The sequence below is a fragment of the Cimex lectularius genome, unplaced genomic scaffold (genome assembly GCF_000648675.2).
Source record: "Cimex lectularius strain Harlan isolate CLEC.00 unplaced genomic scaffold, Clec_2.1 scaffold77, whole genome shotgun sequence".
NCBI classification, from domain to species: domain Eukaryota; kingdom Metazoa; phylum Arthropoda; class Insecta; order Hemiptera; family Cimicidae; genus Cimex; species Cimex lectularius.
The window spans coordinates 314965-329810 of NW_019392836.1; the positions used below are offsets into that span (position 1 = coordinate 314965).

Sequence of the window (14846 nt, forward strand, 5' to 3'; positions counted from 1 at the left end):
CGTTCCAAAAACCACGTCAATGGCAAAGCTGAACTGGCGTGCCCGGCTGTGCCGAATATTCGACCGGTCCAAACCCATCGCGCCACTCCAAACATCTATGGCGCGATGACGGCATGGCCCGTTCGTGAATGGGAAAACCTGGCGTGGATGGTGGGCATTTTGGCGCGCTGGCCTGGTCGTGAATGGGAAAACCCTCGTTTTTTTGGCGCAGTCTCTGTCTTTCTGTCACTGAGCAAACATCTCCGTCGTACATTCTCAAAAAGTCAAAAACGTTTATTCTTTATTGGTAATGACGTCCATTCGAAATTTTATTGTTGAGGTGATTGAATTGTATGAAAGTTTACCATGTGTATGGAAAGTGGAGGACAATGATTACCACGATAGAAATAAAAGAAATTCGATCCTCAACCAGTGGTCGACGTTTTCAAAATGATGGATACAAATGCAGTGAGAGATGGAGTATTGATAACCCCCTAGCAATGATCAGAAATTGTAGTAGAGAATTTAAGTTCTTTGTAGTTCATTCCTGTAGCGAGAAATCGTAATGTGGTTGCCAACCTTTCATGTAGTGATGATTTGTCTCATGATTGTCTTTTGTTTTCTAATCAAGGGGGTAACAAGCTGGAGTAAATATAAATAAGACGTTAATCTTTTTTTTGTAAGGTTTTGGTTGAAATGAAAAAATAGTGTCACGAGGGGATTCGAATCCACGACATTCGGCTACGCTGCTGCGCTAACCACTTGAGCTATCCTGACTTCGATAGTTCGATCCACTCGGGCACCAACTCCCCATCTCAACCTACAACTTTTCGAATTTTCTCTCTTTTTGCCAATTTTTGGTGCCGGAGAGGATCGAAGTCACGATAGCTCAAGTGGTAGAGCAGCGGCGTATTTAGCCGAAGGCCATGGATTCAGATCCCGCTCGTGGCACTAGCTTTTTCATTTCAATTAAAACCTTATAAAAAAGAGTAAATAATTGAAAGAAGTAATTTGGTCAATAGAACACTAAATATAATGAATAAATAAGACGTTTCATCCATCCTTAAATAGTTCCTCCAATCAGCGGGTTCAAGGGAAAGATCTTTCATCAAATTGATGTGGGTATTACGGCTTCTGTTCAGGAGCCACTTCTTACACCATTTCCTCTTCGATTTTTTGCTTTTAATATGTAAATAAACAGAAGAGTAGCACAAGAGATCGTCATCCATTTTGAGAAGGTAATTCACTGGTTGACATTCGGAGCGACTGGCAGTGGAGCGGTCGTGAATGCCCCGTCCAATTTCAGGCACTCCAAATGGAGCTGTACGGCTTGACGCGGTTCCATTTGGAGTAATCGTGAATGGCCACCTTTAGGAAGAAGTTAAATCATCCAGTTACTGTGGGAGCTTTCTGAAACGACCAAGGTTGTGCGTCAGGATCAGGGGAAGACAGTTCAAAACAAATTTTATCCTGAATCCGTTATAGTTTTGTTTATTTTTTTCTAAAATGAGAATGAAAAGAAAGAAAACGAAAGCGAACATGATAAACTACTTCCACTTCTTCCATCAACCGAAACCACGTTTTCTCACCACTGAAGTTTGATTTCTCCTCTCAAAGAAGTATCAATCACAGTAATGAATACATGGTTAGAAAGATTAATAAATGAAGAAATTTTTGTGTGATTCGACAGTTTCTAAGATTATTAAAAGAGAGGCAATTTTTTAAATTCCTCTGAGAATTCCGGATTTCTGATCAATTTTACATTTTCTATATTAAAAATGGCATTTAATCTCGTCGAAATGAAAATTATGTTGTCCTATAGGAATTTATCTCTCTTTCCGATAAAGGAGTTAAAACTGCGAATAAATTAGATAAAGGTGGGAAAACGCGATTTAACGGCATAAGGTTCGATTTTTTTCGAAAAACACAAGAAAATCATATCTCCGTAGGACACCCGCTCTGGCGGCATTCTACTCCATTTTCGATTAAGTTTCATTAAAAAAAAATTTCAACCTGTAATGATCCGATTGTCACACTGTCTCTTAACCTATGAAAAGTACACATCCGCTCCCTTTTCCCTAATCATTAATGCATCATGGCGGATGTCGTGTATGATAGGGGTTCTAGAGTGTTTATTGGATTTAAGGGACTTAAGAGCACTTTGGCTGTCAGATATGATTACTACGTCCTTATCAGTGAAACCGTGAACATATCGCAAAGCGAATTGCCATGGTTTCAGCTGTAAATATTGACCACAAGTTAGGCGGTTTCAAAAGCTTAGAATAATTATTAACCACACCTAAAAACACCCCTTCGACACTATCATTAGATTTTGATCCATCTACATAAATCACTATGACTTCACACACCTCGATCACACATTTCACATTTTACGGGCTATTCACAGAATCTTCCACTGACCCAACGACATTGAGGACATTTAATTCGTTTTTAAGATCTCTTTCTTCCGAGGTTAAGAAAGGTTCTAGGGTTGACTCTACTGAATGGCTTATTACTCCTCACTTGACATCCGAGTTTACAGGTAAGATAATCAAGCCTTTTCGAAATTTTTAAACCAACTCTGAACGGTGCTCTCACTCACACTGCCATCACCTCAGATTTCATTAATGTTCCTTGTCATTTAGGCACAGTTCCTACTGAGTTTATACTCATAAAACGAAATTAAGGGAAAATCAACAGACAACAAAGTAAAGACTGAATTATTCCTAAATAACGAAACGCTGCTGTAGAAAACAAACATTTTTGTTTGGAAGAGGATTAAAAAGTGTTGTCACTCATAGAAAAGTCTACTCCATCAAACTTAAACAGTGTATTTTACAGGGTGTTACAGGGTTAGCTGACTATACTGCCATAGTGGATTCACTAAATAAAACGGTTAAGTGCCACCAGAATGAGGTTTCTATCTTGACTCTTTCCTGAGATATTAACATTTTAGTCTAAAAACAGGGTGTGTTTTTTTTACATAAAATCGTAATTTCACAACTTTAGCGCCATTAACATACAAATCTGACCTTTATTTCCTTCGATTTTCCACGAGATACCAACATTTCCTTTGAAGAATTCGTGTTTCTGAATACACAATAGCCGCTCAAAAAATAACAAATGGCAGAAAATGTTTTTGGAAATAGTCAATTGTAAATCTTTTTAAAAAGATTTAACAACACACTCACTCCACAATTTATCATTTCTGTACTTTTTCATCAAAATTTTCCGGATTTCACCAAAGTTGCCTTATTTTATATGTATTTTAAGAACATACTTTTACATTTATTAGAACTTTTATTAGTGAAATATCCTTTGCAAGGTTGAAAAACGTGATGTCGAACCCAAGGAGAGCAGCAACCTCAAGAACATGGTACACGTCATATTTTTAATGAAAACATTTATTAGTTGGTAACAAAAATCATATCCATTCTTTTAATGATGTGTATATAATTGAAGAAAAATTACAATGAAAATTAAGCTTAATTAATTTATGAATTTTTTTGCAAATTTACTGATGTATTGTTCTAAATGCTTTCCTTCGTATTGGATGTACAAATGATAGAGCAACCGATATGACTACATGGAAGACTTCTTCCCTACATTCCCTCATTTCATAGCACGTGATTTCAATTTTCTCTATGGGTTTTCTTGTATCCCTTGTATACGGGGTATGATGTACACTGTCCCTGTATCCCAAAAATCCACTATCCCAAAAGTCTAATGGGGTCAAATTCTAATAGGCTCTTCGCTGGCCACGAGAAGAATGTTCTAATTCTTGTATTGCTCTCTTGGGTTCGATATCACGTTTCCAGCCTTGCAAAGTGATTTCACTAAGTAAGAAAAGTTCTAAAAAATTGTGAAAGTGAGATAAGGCAACATTGGTGAAATCCCCCAAAATTTTGATGGAAAAGTTATTGCACGAGCCATAATTGAGTATTTTCAAAAAAAACATAGGTTCTGCCATTACTTATTCTTTGAGCAACTACTGTGTATTCGGAAGCGGGAATTTTTCAACGAAAATGTTGTTACCTTGTGAAAAATTGAATGTAGTTTGCGAAATAAAGGTCAGATTTGAATTTTAATGATGCTAAATTGAGAAATTACGATTTTATTTTTAAAAAATCTGATTTTAGACTAAAATCACAAAAATGTTAATACCTCAAGAAAGGGTCCAAATATAAGCCTCGTTCTGGTGGCACTGAACTAAGTTTTATTTATTGAATTCGTTAGTTTTCGTGGTCCACTTGACCAATTCATATCTTTCAATTAATTAAGGTTTTTAGATGAGATAAAAAAGTCAGTGTCACGAGCTGGATTCGAACCCACGACCTTCGGCTAAATACGCCGCTGCTCTACCACTTGAGCTATCGTGACTTCGATCCACTCGGACACTAACTTCCCATCCCAACCGCAAGGAGGGAAAATTCAAAAGATGGCGTCAAGCGGACCACGAAACCTAATGGCAAAAAGAAGGGAAAATTCAAAAGGTGGGGTTGAGATGGGAAGTTAGTGTCCGAGTGGATCGAAGTCATGATAGCTCAAGTGGGAGAGCAGCGGCGTAATAAGCCGAAGGTCGTGGGTTCGAATCCCGCTCGTGACACTGACTTTTTTCCCAACTAAAAACCTTAATTAATTGAAAGATATTAATTGGTCAAGCGTTACAAAATCGTAATTTCTCAACTTAGCATCATTAATTCAAATCTGACCTTTATTTCGCTCAACTAAAAACCTTAATTCAATTGAATTAACCATGACAGTACTAATAGTTAACCGTGTAACACCCTGTATAGAAGTGTAATTGAAAGAATACATGAAACCCTGCATTATTTTCCGGACAACCCAATACAAACCAGCTTGTTTATGAAATAATTTATATATTTAATCATTTTACTATTAAAAACCAAAGAAAAAAAAAACTGAAAGAAAACAATAACTTCCTTTGTTCGGCTTTTTCAGGAATATATAATTATCACCTTCATCTGGGCTCTGAAACTTTTATCATTTTTACAAAACTAACAAAATGTATACTTAACTAAGCTAAATATAAGAACTGAACACTATTTGAAATACTAAAACCTATGGTTTTAAGCATAATTAAATGGTCAATGAATGAGATCAAACACACTATTCATATCAGAAATATAGGCTCCATATGAAGATCAGACAAGTGTATCCATCAAAAGCACATGGAAGGAAATGAAATATGTTTTAGGGTATAGACTCGAATAAATTTTCATTGTATTTATACAAAATGTGTGAGAAGGCACTTTCTTACCAGGGAAATCAGCGAAAAATAGAGCATCCGAGTAATTTGACCAAGACCGGACGTGCTTCTCTATCTCCGTTATGGCGTATCTCCAATTCGACAGATCAGTCAGAAGTGGCATAAGCCATGATATCGGTTTTGTAGGCGACCATTCCGCTTTGAGTAGGTCCACTCCGGGATCAAACATCCTCTGTTGAAATCTCTTATTGAGTGAGGTCCAAACGTCTATATCAAAATTCAAAATAATATATCTATTTTTTTTTTAAATATTAATTAGAAATTACCGATATAAAGAGATATATTTTGAACTCTACTCTTTGATTTTTGAATATTTCTCTGAACACATTTTGAATACTGAATGACCATATCACCATGTTTTTGCCAGCGATCATTTTGAACCCAAGCCTTTAAAAATATATATTATTTGTACAAATGAACTGTTATAAAAATTAAATTAGTTTCAATAAGTACTTCTGGATCTAAAAACATTTCTTCACCGGAATCATTGTCCACCACTTTTATCATAACCAACACCGGATCCCAGGTGTGGACCATCATATCCCAAGAGTACCCGTACAATCCATTCGTCCAGTTGTTATAACCCTAATTGAAAAATCTTATAGAAAAATTATTAAATTAATATTTATGTTATTTTTCACCTGTGTGATGAAATGAGAATAAGGGAGAAACAACTGTATCAATACATGAACACAAATTGAAGCGCCTACCAAATGTTTTCTCCAGTTGTGGTTAATCGCCTTGAAATTTGTACCACCTGAAATGTGTAAATTTAATTATTCTATTTTATCCAATTAAGATCGCAATCAATTAAAGAGAATAATATTATACTTAAATTATTTATTTTTAAGGTTATTCTATCACAATATAAATTGTAATTGGTTATATTTTATTGAGAATTTATGTTAATGTTTATGCATATTTTAAATTATAGTTCAAGTTAATAAATAAATGCTGTAATTATAATAAATATTCAGTAATAAATGGCCATTAATATCTAAAGGGCAAATAAATGAGAGGAATGTTGAGTACTCCACTACCTTTCTAGTGTGAATGGTATGTACATAGGGCAGAATGTATTTAAAAACCAGTGAAATTTATTAATACTTAATTTTAAAAGCTGCATGGAGATGAAATGATCTAGTGTTGAAAGCCCCTAGAGCCTATCTTCGCTAGCACATAGGGTAAATCACTTAGGGCTTGAGAAGTCATAAGTTCAATTCTGAACAGATGTGTATGTGTATGTTGAGCTTATACAAATCAATCAATATATATAACAATAACTTTATTTATGTCACCAAACTGAATTGTTTATAATTTTATTTATAATTTGACTATTATGGGTCAGTTTTGGCAACCTATTCTTGCTGTTTGTTTTTTTATTTTTTATTTTTATTTATTTATTTTATTTATTTATTTTTTTGGTACTAATTCTCTATCATAAACTTCAACTATAGACTGACCAAAATTATTGCTAATATTGCCAAATGCAAGTTCGATAACTGGCTAAACAAGAAGAATCCTCACTAGGTTCAGCATGGCCCTTTTCGATTGGCTAGTGGTTCATTTGGGAGATTATTTTAAGGGACATAAGTTGGGTGAGGCATTTACTAATAGAATGGGTAATGAGTAAATACAAACCTCACAGACCACCTAGACAAATTTCATAATTTATAAAAATAATTACTTTTATTTTTATTAGGCTCAATATAATAGCAGTTGTCATTTTTTTCCGTTTGAAGTTTAATGCAAGCTAATGGGTATTTCAACTTGGCAATTAAACTTTTTGGCCAGTTGAAACTGCAAAATAATGGCATTGTGACAAGGCAGACATATGGAAACATCCCTGAAACACATAAATATTAAGTTTATTTTAAGTAATTAATCCATTTAAAGAAAATACCTATATGAAACATTTGAGAATTCATCAAGTGAAAGCTTGCCAGGAATAGGAAAGCGATTGGTCGTGTCGAGTCAAAATAGATCCAAAAACCGACAGTAAGGTCGAGTAGAAACCCAGTTATATGTATTATCCACAAGTCAATTTCATGTGACGTGAGAAACGCCCTAAAATTTAAAACTCAGGCATGTTTGATTGAAAAGAAAATTTCTTCTTTTTACCTAAATGGATCAAAGACCCAATGTGTGGACAGCGATGACATAGAATGACCGGCGAGCCAGTCAAAATCTAATTTTTTCAACCCTGCATAAAAATAAAGTAGGAATAACTGAAACCTCAAAATTCCATAGTTCCAAAGAGGCACATCTTTATTATGCTTTACTCTTCCGATGAGTGAATCCACTGACCTGAAGAATTTCTGTCAATGCAAATTATATTCACATAAATTTAAAACTCTTACCAGTAATTATTAGCATCGGAAAAAATGAACATAATTGACAAAAGTCCATATAAATATGAGTGATTATTCCATGCAGTTTTGTCCAACAAGAAAATATACCAGTAAGGAATTGAAAAAGCTAAGCAGGAGAACTTAAAAAATGCACCCAGCATAATACCCACAGCACCTGGAAATGCAAACATCAGATTTAATAAATAAACAAATCTATTTTGACTTACCAAGCCACATAATCAAATAAACGATGCACATCCATTCCAATGGTAAAGGTGTTAGAAAATCGAACAAAGGAAACCTACATTCATCTTGATTACCCCAGCGTAAATCAGCTTCGCTAAGTCCTCTCTCATCCGGTATATCAAGCACCATTAAAGCACCTTGAACAACACTTACACAATATATGTCTTAATCTAACTGATTCAACATACCGAACAATATCCTTGAAACTGCTATCGAACTAGGATCAACCGGTTTGAAAAGAAGCAGGACAAAAGAATTCCAGTCGAGCAGATGTCTGACTGGAAAGCCTAGGATGTTCTCGATGTAAGATTTCGACTGCTGCCTCACCTTTTTCGAAGAGTGTGCCATGATTTAACACTGCAGAACAAAACTAAAATCAGTCTGTTACTTACATAAAAAATACTAAAAAAATGCATATGTTTGATTATAAGCTGGGTTTTTTTAAGGCACCCTTGCTGGCTAGATAAATTGATTAATATAACCCACAAAATCTAATATATTTATAGATAATTAAATTCTTTTTAAATATTTATTTTACAAGTAATGAATTGAAAAAATAAAATTTATTCTGGGCGTTAAACTCACGGTGAATAACCAATTAAGAGCACAATAGCATATTTACACAAGAATGACAAAAATGTCTATTAACAAAAATATTAATGGAAAAAAATTAAAAAGGAAAAATTATGAATCCTCAATGCCAAATTGTGAGGGCAAGAAAATGGTTTTTTATCCCAGAGTATGGTCGGGAAATTGGCTGAGGTACATTTTCTCATTCATTTTGTATCTAGCCTATATGAATATTTGGTTAATCTACAAACAGGATACTAAAATGAGCAAAGTAGGTTAATTTTTTAAAAATTATTTTTTATTTATTTAAAAAGAACATTTTTTAAAGCGGGACACGTTTTTTATTTGCCTAACCTTTTGGCATTAGCCATATACCTATTTACAAACAAAGTTGATATTCGTTTTTTGCACCCCTCAAAACAATTTTGTATCTGGCCTATATGAAAATCTGGTTAATCTACAAATAGGGTACTAAAATGAGCAAAGTAGGTTAATTTTTTTAAATTCTTTTTTATTTATTTAAAAAGAACATTTTTTTAAAGCGACAAACAAAGTTTTTTTTCCTAACCTCTTGGCATTAGCCATATACCTATTTACAAACAAAGTTGATATTCGTTTTTTGCACTCCTCAAAACCCCCAAATACAAATTTTGGGGAAAATCAAACAATACTTTTTTCTCACAATTTTCATCTTCCCAATGCCCCCTATTTTTTTAATTAATCTATTTTTTATTTAATAATGTTTATTTATTTATTTTTTGTCGAAAATCGAACGTACAATTTGGATAGAGATCAGAGTAGTTGTGAAATTTTAAGTGAGTGAATGAAGTTTCCAAGTGTAAATTGGAGAAAAATTGTTCCTGGCGAATCCAGCTTAAAAATTTATCTTTTGTTTGCCATAAAAATTCGTACTTAATGGTTATATTGAGTGCTTAAAACGAATCGGGATTGGGTTTTCAAAAGTATATTTTTTTAACCTCCTTACTGAAAGCACCTTTTGAATTTGTAAGTTTTTATAGGTTTATTCTCATTTAATACTATCTTATATTTTATTTTCTTATCTTATATAAAAAAATAAATCAGTTGATATATAATTTTGAAATATATGCACAACTAAAGCAGATATACAAATGTAAAAAATTATTGGAGTAACATAAAACAATTTTTCTCGACCTAGTATCACCAAAAAAAAATTATTAAATTCCGACGAGATATAACCACAAAACATTTTGATGAATTTTGACTCATTATACAATGGTACTATGGCAGTATACTTCCTGAATAAATTACATCTACAGGTTATTTAAATAAAAGAGAAGTGTTTTTATATTTGCTGAAAAGGACAGGTAAGTCCGCGTAAAGCATGGTGTGGACAGTGAAAAAGGTGTAGATCTTACGATATCTCGTTATTTTTGGATGTATTGTTTGTTTAAGGGCTCGAATTGCACTCAAAAGTCCCTACTGTCAAGATTTTTTTTTCTAAAAACGTTAATAAGTCAGCGAAGCCCTAGATCATTCAGGATTTGCAGATTTAACACAATTGATGCTTTATTACCAACCTTTTATTATTTGACTTTTTTAAAGAATAAGGTAAAATAATTTTGTGAGGAAAAATAAAAAATAAATATTTTCAAGTTATTTACTTTACGAAACATATTAAGCCGACACACAAATAGCACTTCGTGATTCAAATGCCGGTAAAATAATATTGGAAGACAAATGGTCATTTCTATTGAACACCTATTTCATGCATTCTCCAATGGGTCAGTTTTTTTAAAAATTCACATTGCCATTTTATAAAATATTGTGAAACAGATTTAAATGTGTTTTATTTTTCGAAATATTTATAATCGGTCTTTGGTAAACAGCTGTCAGCCTGGTCCTGATTGCTTAAGGCGATGGCGGGACACAATGACGGTGGTTTTCAATATAGATTTCTCAAATTATATTACTCACGTGTTCATGGACCTCCTGGCTCCTACATCTGCGTCGTGGACTCCACAAACGAGTGGAAATGATGCGAAGAGACGTCTCTCTCCTCCCCATGGTAACAACCGACCCTTAGCCCTTCGGCCATCGATCGATAGACACCTCCGTGGCTGCGTACCGCCACTTTTCAACGACCAACGCTTAATTTAACGTTAATCGGGATGTTCGATTAAATGTCAAAAGAATGTTCATTGAAGGTATATATTATGATAAACTGGTGTGTGTGTGTGTTTGCACTGGGGGACTCTTAACACGACACCCAAAAATGACACAACTACGCAGAAAACAAACACTTTGAGCCCTGAAGATGATCTCAATAAAGATCGAAACGTTGGCACGATAAAGAAAATGTTTTTCTAAAACCTACGTCACACCAGACCGCATCTCACGATCTCCAAATAATCATTATGATAAAGGGTAAATTCAAACCGATGGCAAATGTTTAACCTTATGGATCAATTGAACGGAGAAAAATCATGTTCAAAGATGGGAGAAAGGAGCTCAGAAAAATCAATCTACAAATTAAGAAGCAACTTATTTAACCTGTTTAATGAATATAGATATGAAGAGTCAGAGAGAAAAAGAAAGAAAGAGATTAACTCTTGTCCCTTACTTGTACCGTTTAATTATCCATGTTGTTAAATTTACATAAATTTAAACATGTAAACTTAAACGTATCGGTTTATGATGACGGAATAAAAATTGCCTGTGTTGTTTAGTATAATGTGTTAAGATAGTGAAAAATTACGATCCTTGCTCTTCTACCAATAACCATCTGTCAGTCCCTCATTTTTCTACCATCGTTGTTTTTATTTACCGAGACCGACTCTGATAAGTCCCGCGGAATCCCATGACCTTAAGAAAAAGCATTGGTATATATTTTAAATCGCGACTTCTCCACCTCGGGATTTATGAATGGGGCCGGTGATCGAAGCCAGCTGGCAAGCCGATGGACAAGCCGAATTATATTTAAAACTTTTCCTTCCGTCTAGGCTACAGGCTCGCGGTTGAACGTATGAAAAATCAAGGATTCACCTATCACCATGATTTTCAATGAGGACTGTACGTCATTTTGTTTTATTCAGCCAACAAGGATAAAAGCTTTCCGTTGATAGAGCGCAGGGTCGCAAGACAAACTCGTAAATTATTGTTTAATAAATCTTAAAAACTCTGGTTATTATCAATTTTACATTGCCTTTATCTACCTAAAATTTAATTTGTAAAGTTGAATCCAAAAAAGCACTATATTGGTCAGATAAAACAACCATTATGCAGGCAGACCAGTATCATGCTGATTGCAAAAATAGAAGTACTGAAGGTACGTGGTTATCAATGCTTAACAAAGATCGAGACCATTTATTCAATTGGATAGTCCTAAAATATTGGCTAGAAAGAGATTGGATATGAGATAATCGGGAAGGATGTAGATATCGATCAGCAGTTCTCAAGTTTGTATGTGAATCAGAGATGTGGTCAAATACAAGAAACAGTTTTAGGCTTGCCAAGACTTCGGCGTTTGTTTTCAACTTGTTTTTGTTCCTTTGTGCACAAACTATTGTATGTCATTGGTACAAGTACCACAGTTTCTAGACTGTAAAAGAACAGGAGAAGGTTAAAAGGCATGATTTATGTCACTTCACTGGGTGGCAGCAGTAGAAGAGCCATAATACAATGCTAAGCCACAAACCAAGCCTTTTCTTGAATAATAGTGACTTCCAATGTCAAATGATTAATGCATGACATCTGACATTGATAAGGTATGTGGTTAATTTTAGACAAAAATACACGCCAACACAAAATTTTCAGTAAAAAAAATTAATGGTGACTATAGTGGTTTGGAATCATTTACTACCGTTTTTAGCCAAAGATGGAATGACCTTTATAACCTACATTGCAATTGAGCAAATCCACCAAAAACTCAACCTCAATTTTTAAATCGGTTCTAACCAAGTCACACCTAATCTTTTTTGGAAAATGTTAAAACAGCTGTGCTACGAAATTCTTTCACACTCATGTTTCTAACAAATTTTCTCTTGTTTTATGAATTGCACAACTTAAATTAAGAAAATATACTTTTAAATTCAGATAATTATATTCATAAAAGATTTTTCTAGGTACGTATGTCCTCAAAACCGCGAACATTTCTGTTCTGGAATTAAAAAACAGTTACAAGTTGGAAAAGTATGTAGAATGAAACAAATAAAGTGTGATAATTGAAAATAGTTAAACTTGTAAATTAAAGTAAAAAAATTAAAGTCATACTGGAGTACTTAATGTACAAATTACACGTTAGGTATCGCGGATTTGGGTTCAAACTAAAAATAAAATAAAATTCCTTGTAATCTGCCGGGATTCGAACTCAGGACCACTAGCGTGGTAAATACGAGTCGGACGCCTTAACCACTCGGCCATCTAGATTAAAAGGACATAGGTTATATAGTCTTCTTTGGTCTATTTCTGATAGCTTTTCTTTATTTTCTCAGAAATATTGCATCAGATTTTTTTTACAAGCATATAACAACATATATAATGTTTAATTATACAAATTTGTTATGTACTGATGAATATATAATAAAATAGAACTATCTTACTTTCACGAATCCTGGCGGGACAATCGTACACTTCGAGTACACCGCTGGACCAACAGATGGTAGGGCATGTCCGGAATTTTAAGTCTTGCTTTCTACTGATTATTTAGAAATCGTGAGATGCGGTCTGGTGTGATATAGGTTTAGAAAAACATTGTCTTTATCGTGTTAACGTTTCGATCTTTATTGAGCCCTGAAGATGATATCAATAAAGTTCGAAACGTTGGCACGATACGGAAAATGTTTTTCTATACCCACATCACACCAGAACTAATCTCACGATCTCTAAATAAACATTAATTAACGATCATACTAGAGCTATAAATACTACACACTTCCTTTTAACTGTGCAAATTTAATGATCTTCCATGTACTATGAACGTGTGTTCAGCAATTCTTTTTTCGGTGTTTTCGTGAATAAGTTAGACATGTTATCTCCAAGCGTTCTTGCCAATGCCACCTGAGATCCGTTGTAATTTGCATAATTATTAAATATTTTTCCCCTTTGTAGTGCATGTATTTAAAGCCAATTATAACAGATCTTTTTACCTAGGATAAGAAAAGATGTGCAGAAACAGATTAACCGAGATCGTATATTTCAAGTTACAAGAACCGAAAGACGCTTCCGACAGTGTACACCAAAAAACTAAATATTTTGAAAAAAAAATATCCGGCTAAGCATCATTTAACACTCTGATACGAATTTTCAATGCAATAATATTCAACAAGGGCAATTTTTTCCAATACCAGGTGTTCCACTTACAAATTCATCACTCCTGTTTATTTTATTTGTACGTCATTATAGGCTACAAAAGTAAGGATAAAATGATCAAAAATGTTACAAACGTTCGATTATTTTTATCTCCGTTTTAATCTTCTAACACTAGGTAAATTGACAGAAAAATCTGAGGCGTCCACACGGCCTTCCGCACCTCGATCTGAGATCTATTGTGCTCCTCTAGTTTTTTATACCTTGTTGGCAAGCTTCAGGTTGTTAATCAATCTCCATAGCCTTGTCAGAGGCTCCAAAGCCTTGCTTGCAGCTTTCCTTCTCCTAATTGCAAGAATCTACACATACATAGCCCCCCCCCCAAAAAAAAAACATGTTCTGCGGTCTCCTCTTCTTTCTGGCATATACTCGTATCCAGTGTATATGCCTTCTTAACGGCAGTGCCCTGTCAAGACCCAAACCAGAATCCTAGTTGTGTTGTGGTTGCCTTTCAGTAATCCTTTTGTAAGTCTTGCTAAGGCCCTTCTATGAACATTTTTTCGTATCTCATACCTAGAGTGTTGCTACTTGTTTGGATTCATACACATCCATTTTTGGATGTATCTTTTTTTAAGGAAGATGTAGATGTAATAGTCAGGGTGTAATATACTGCGCCCTTGAGCTGTTGTATCCCCCGTTCTCTGCCTAAAGCACATCGGTGTCCTATTTCATCAAGTTACTTGATTAGTAGGCCCGGGTTCAAAGGTTGAATATCTTCTATGGTCACATTGTACTTCCCAAAGCACTTCCTCCTGCGAGCAAGTTTAGCAAAATCTACATGCGCCGTCTTGGATTATTCCAATCTTCTTTAAGTGTCCATTTAGCTTGCTGTGTCCTGTTAAGAATCCTATTAGGATTCGCAGTTTATTCCTGCTTCCTTTGACACATTCTGTAATTTTTTTCTTCCAAAATGTGTTAGGAGATTCTTTGATTGTCTGTGTTCGAGCGAATTTCATTGCTGCTTCATTTTCTTTTTGCCCTTCTGTTTGAGATTCTCATTGATAGTTTGGGTTCCTATGCCACAGAAGGGTTCGGGTCCTATCAGCGGTGTAGCAGCTCATTTC

The 14846-nt window shown here is 34.5% G+C and overlaps 1 protein-coding gene and 1 non-coding gene across 5 annotated transcripts in view; one reads left to right on the top strand and one right to left on the bottom strand.

Annotated features, from left to right (window-relative positions):
* LOC106669169 (vitamin K-dependent gamma-carboxylase) overlaps positions 1-14846 on the bottom strand; it is a 120503-nt gene that overhangs the window by 4207 nt on the left and 101450 nt on the right. The window contains exons 1-11 of one of the 4 annotated variants that reach the window (XM_014398469.2): positions 10393-10522; positions 8055-8223; positions 7848-8003; positions 7630-7795; positions 7391-7576; positions 7173-7336; positions 6957-7115; positions 5911-6026; positions 5723-5854; positions 5536-5656; positions 5261-5476 (exon numbers count right to left, since the gene is read on the bottom strand). In XM_014398469.2, the coding sequence (XP_014253955.1) occupies positions 5261-5476; positions 5536-5656; positions 5723-5854; positions 5911-6026; positions 6957-7115; positions 7173-7336; positions 7391-7576; positions 7630-7795; positions 7848-8003; positions 8055-8214 (1576 nt within the window). In that variant the 5' untranslated portion in view covers positions 8215-8223; positions 10393-10522. Of the gene's footprint in view, positions 1-5260; positions 5477-5535; positions 5657-5722; positions 5855-5910; positions 6027-6956; positions 7116-7172; positions 7337-7390; positions 7577-7629; positions 7796-7847; positions 8004-8054; positions 8237-10392; positions 10523-14846 lie in introns of those variants that run through there. The other 3 variants (XM_024228592.1, XM_014398470.2, XM_014398471.2) reach the window with 3 other exon arrangements.
* Positions 4513-4585, top strand: Trnai-aau. The gene has a single exon. It is a non-coding gene; the product is annotated as a tRNA-Ile (tRNA).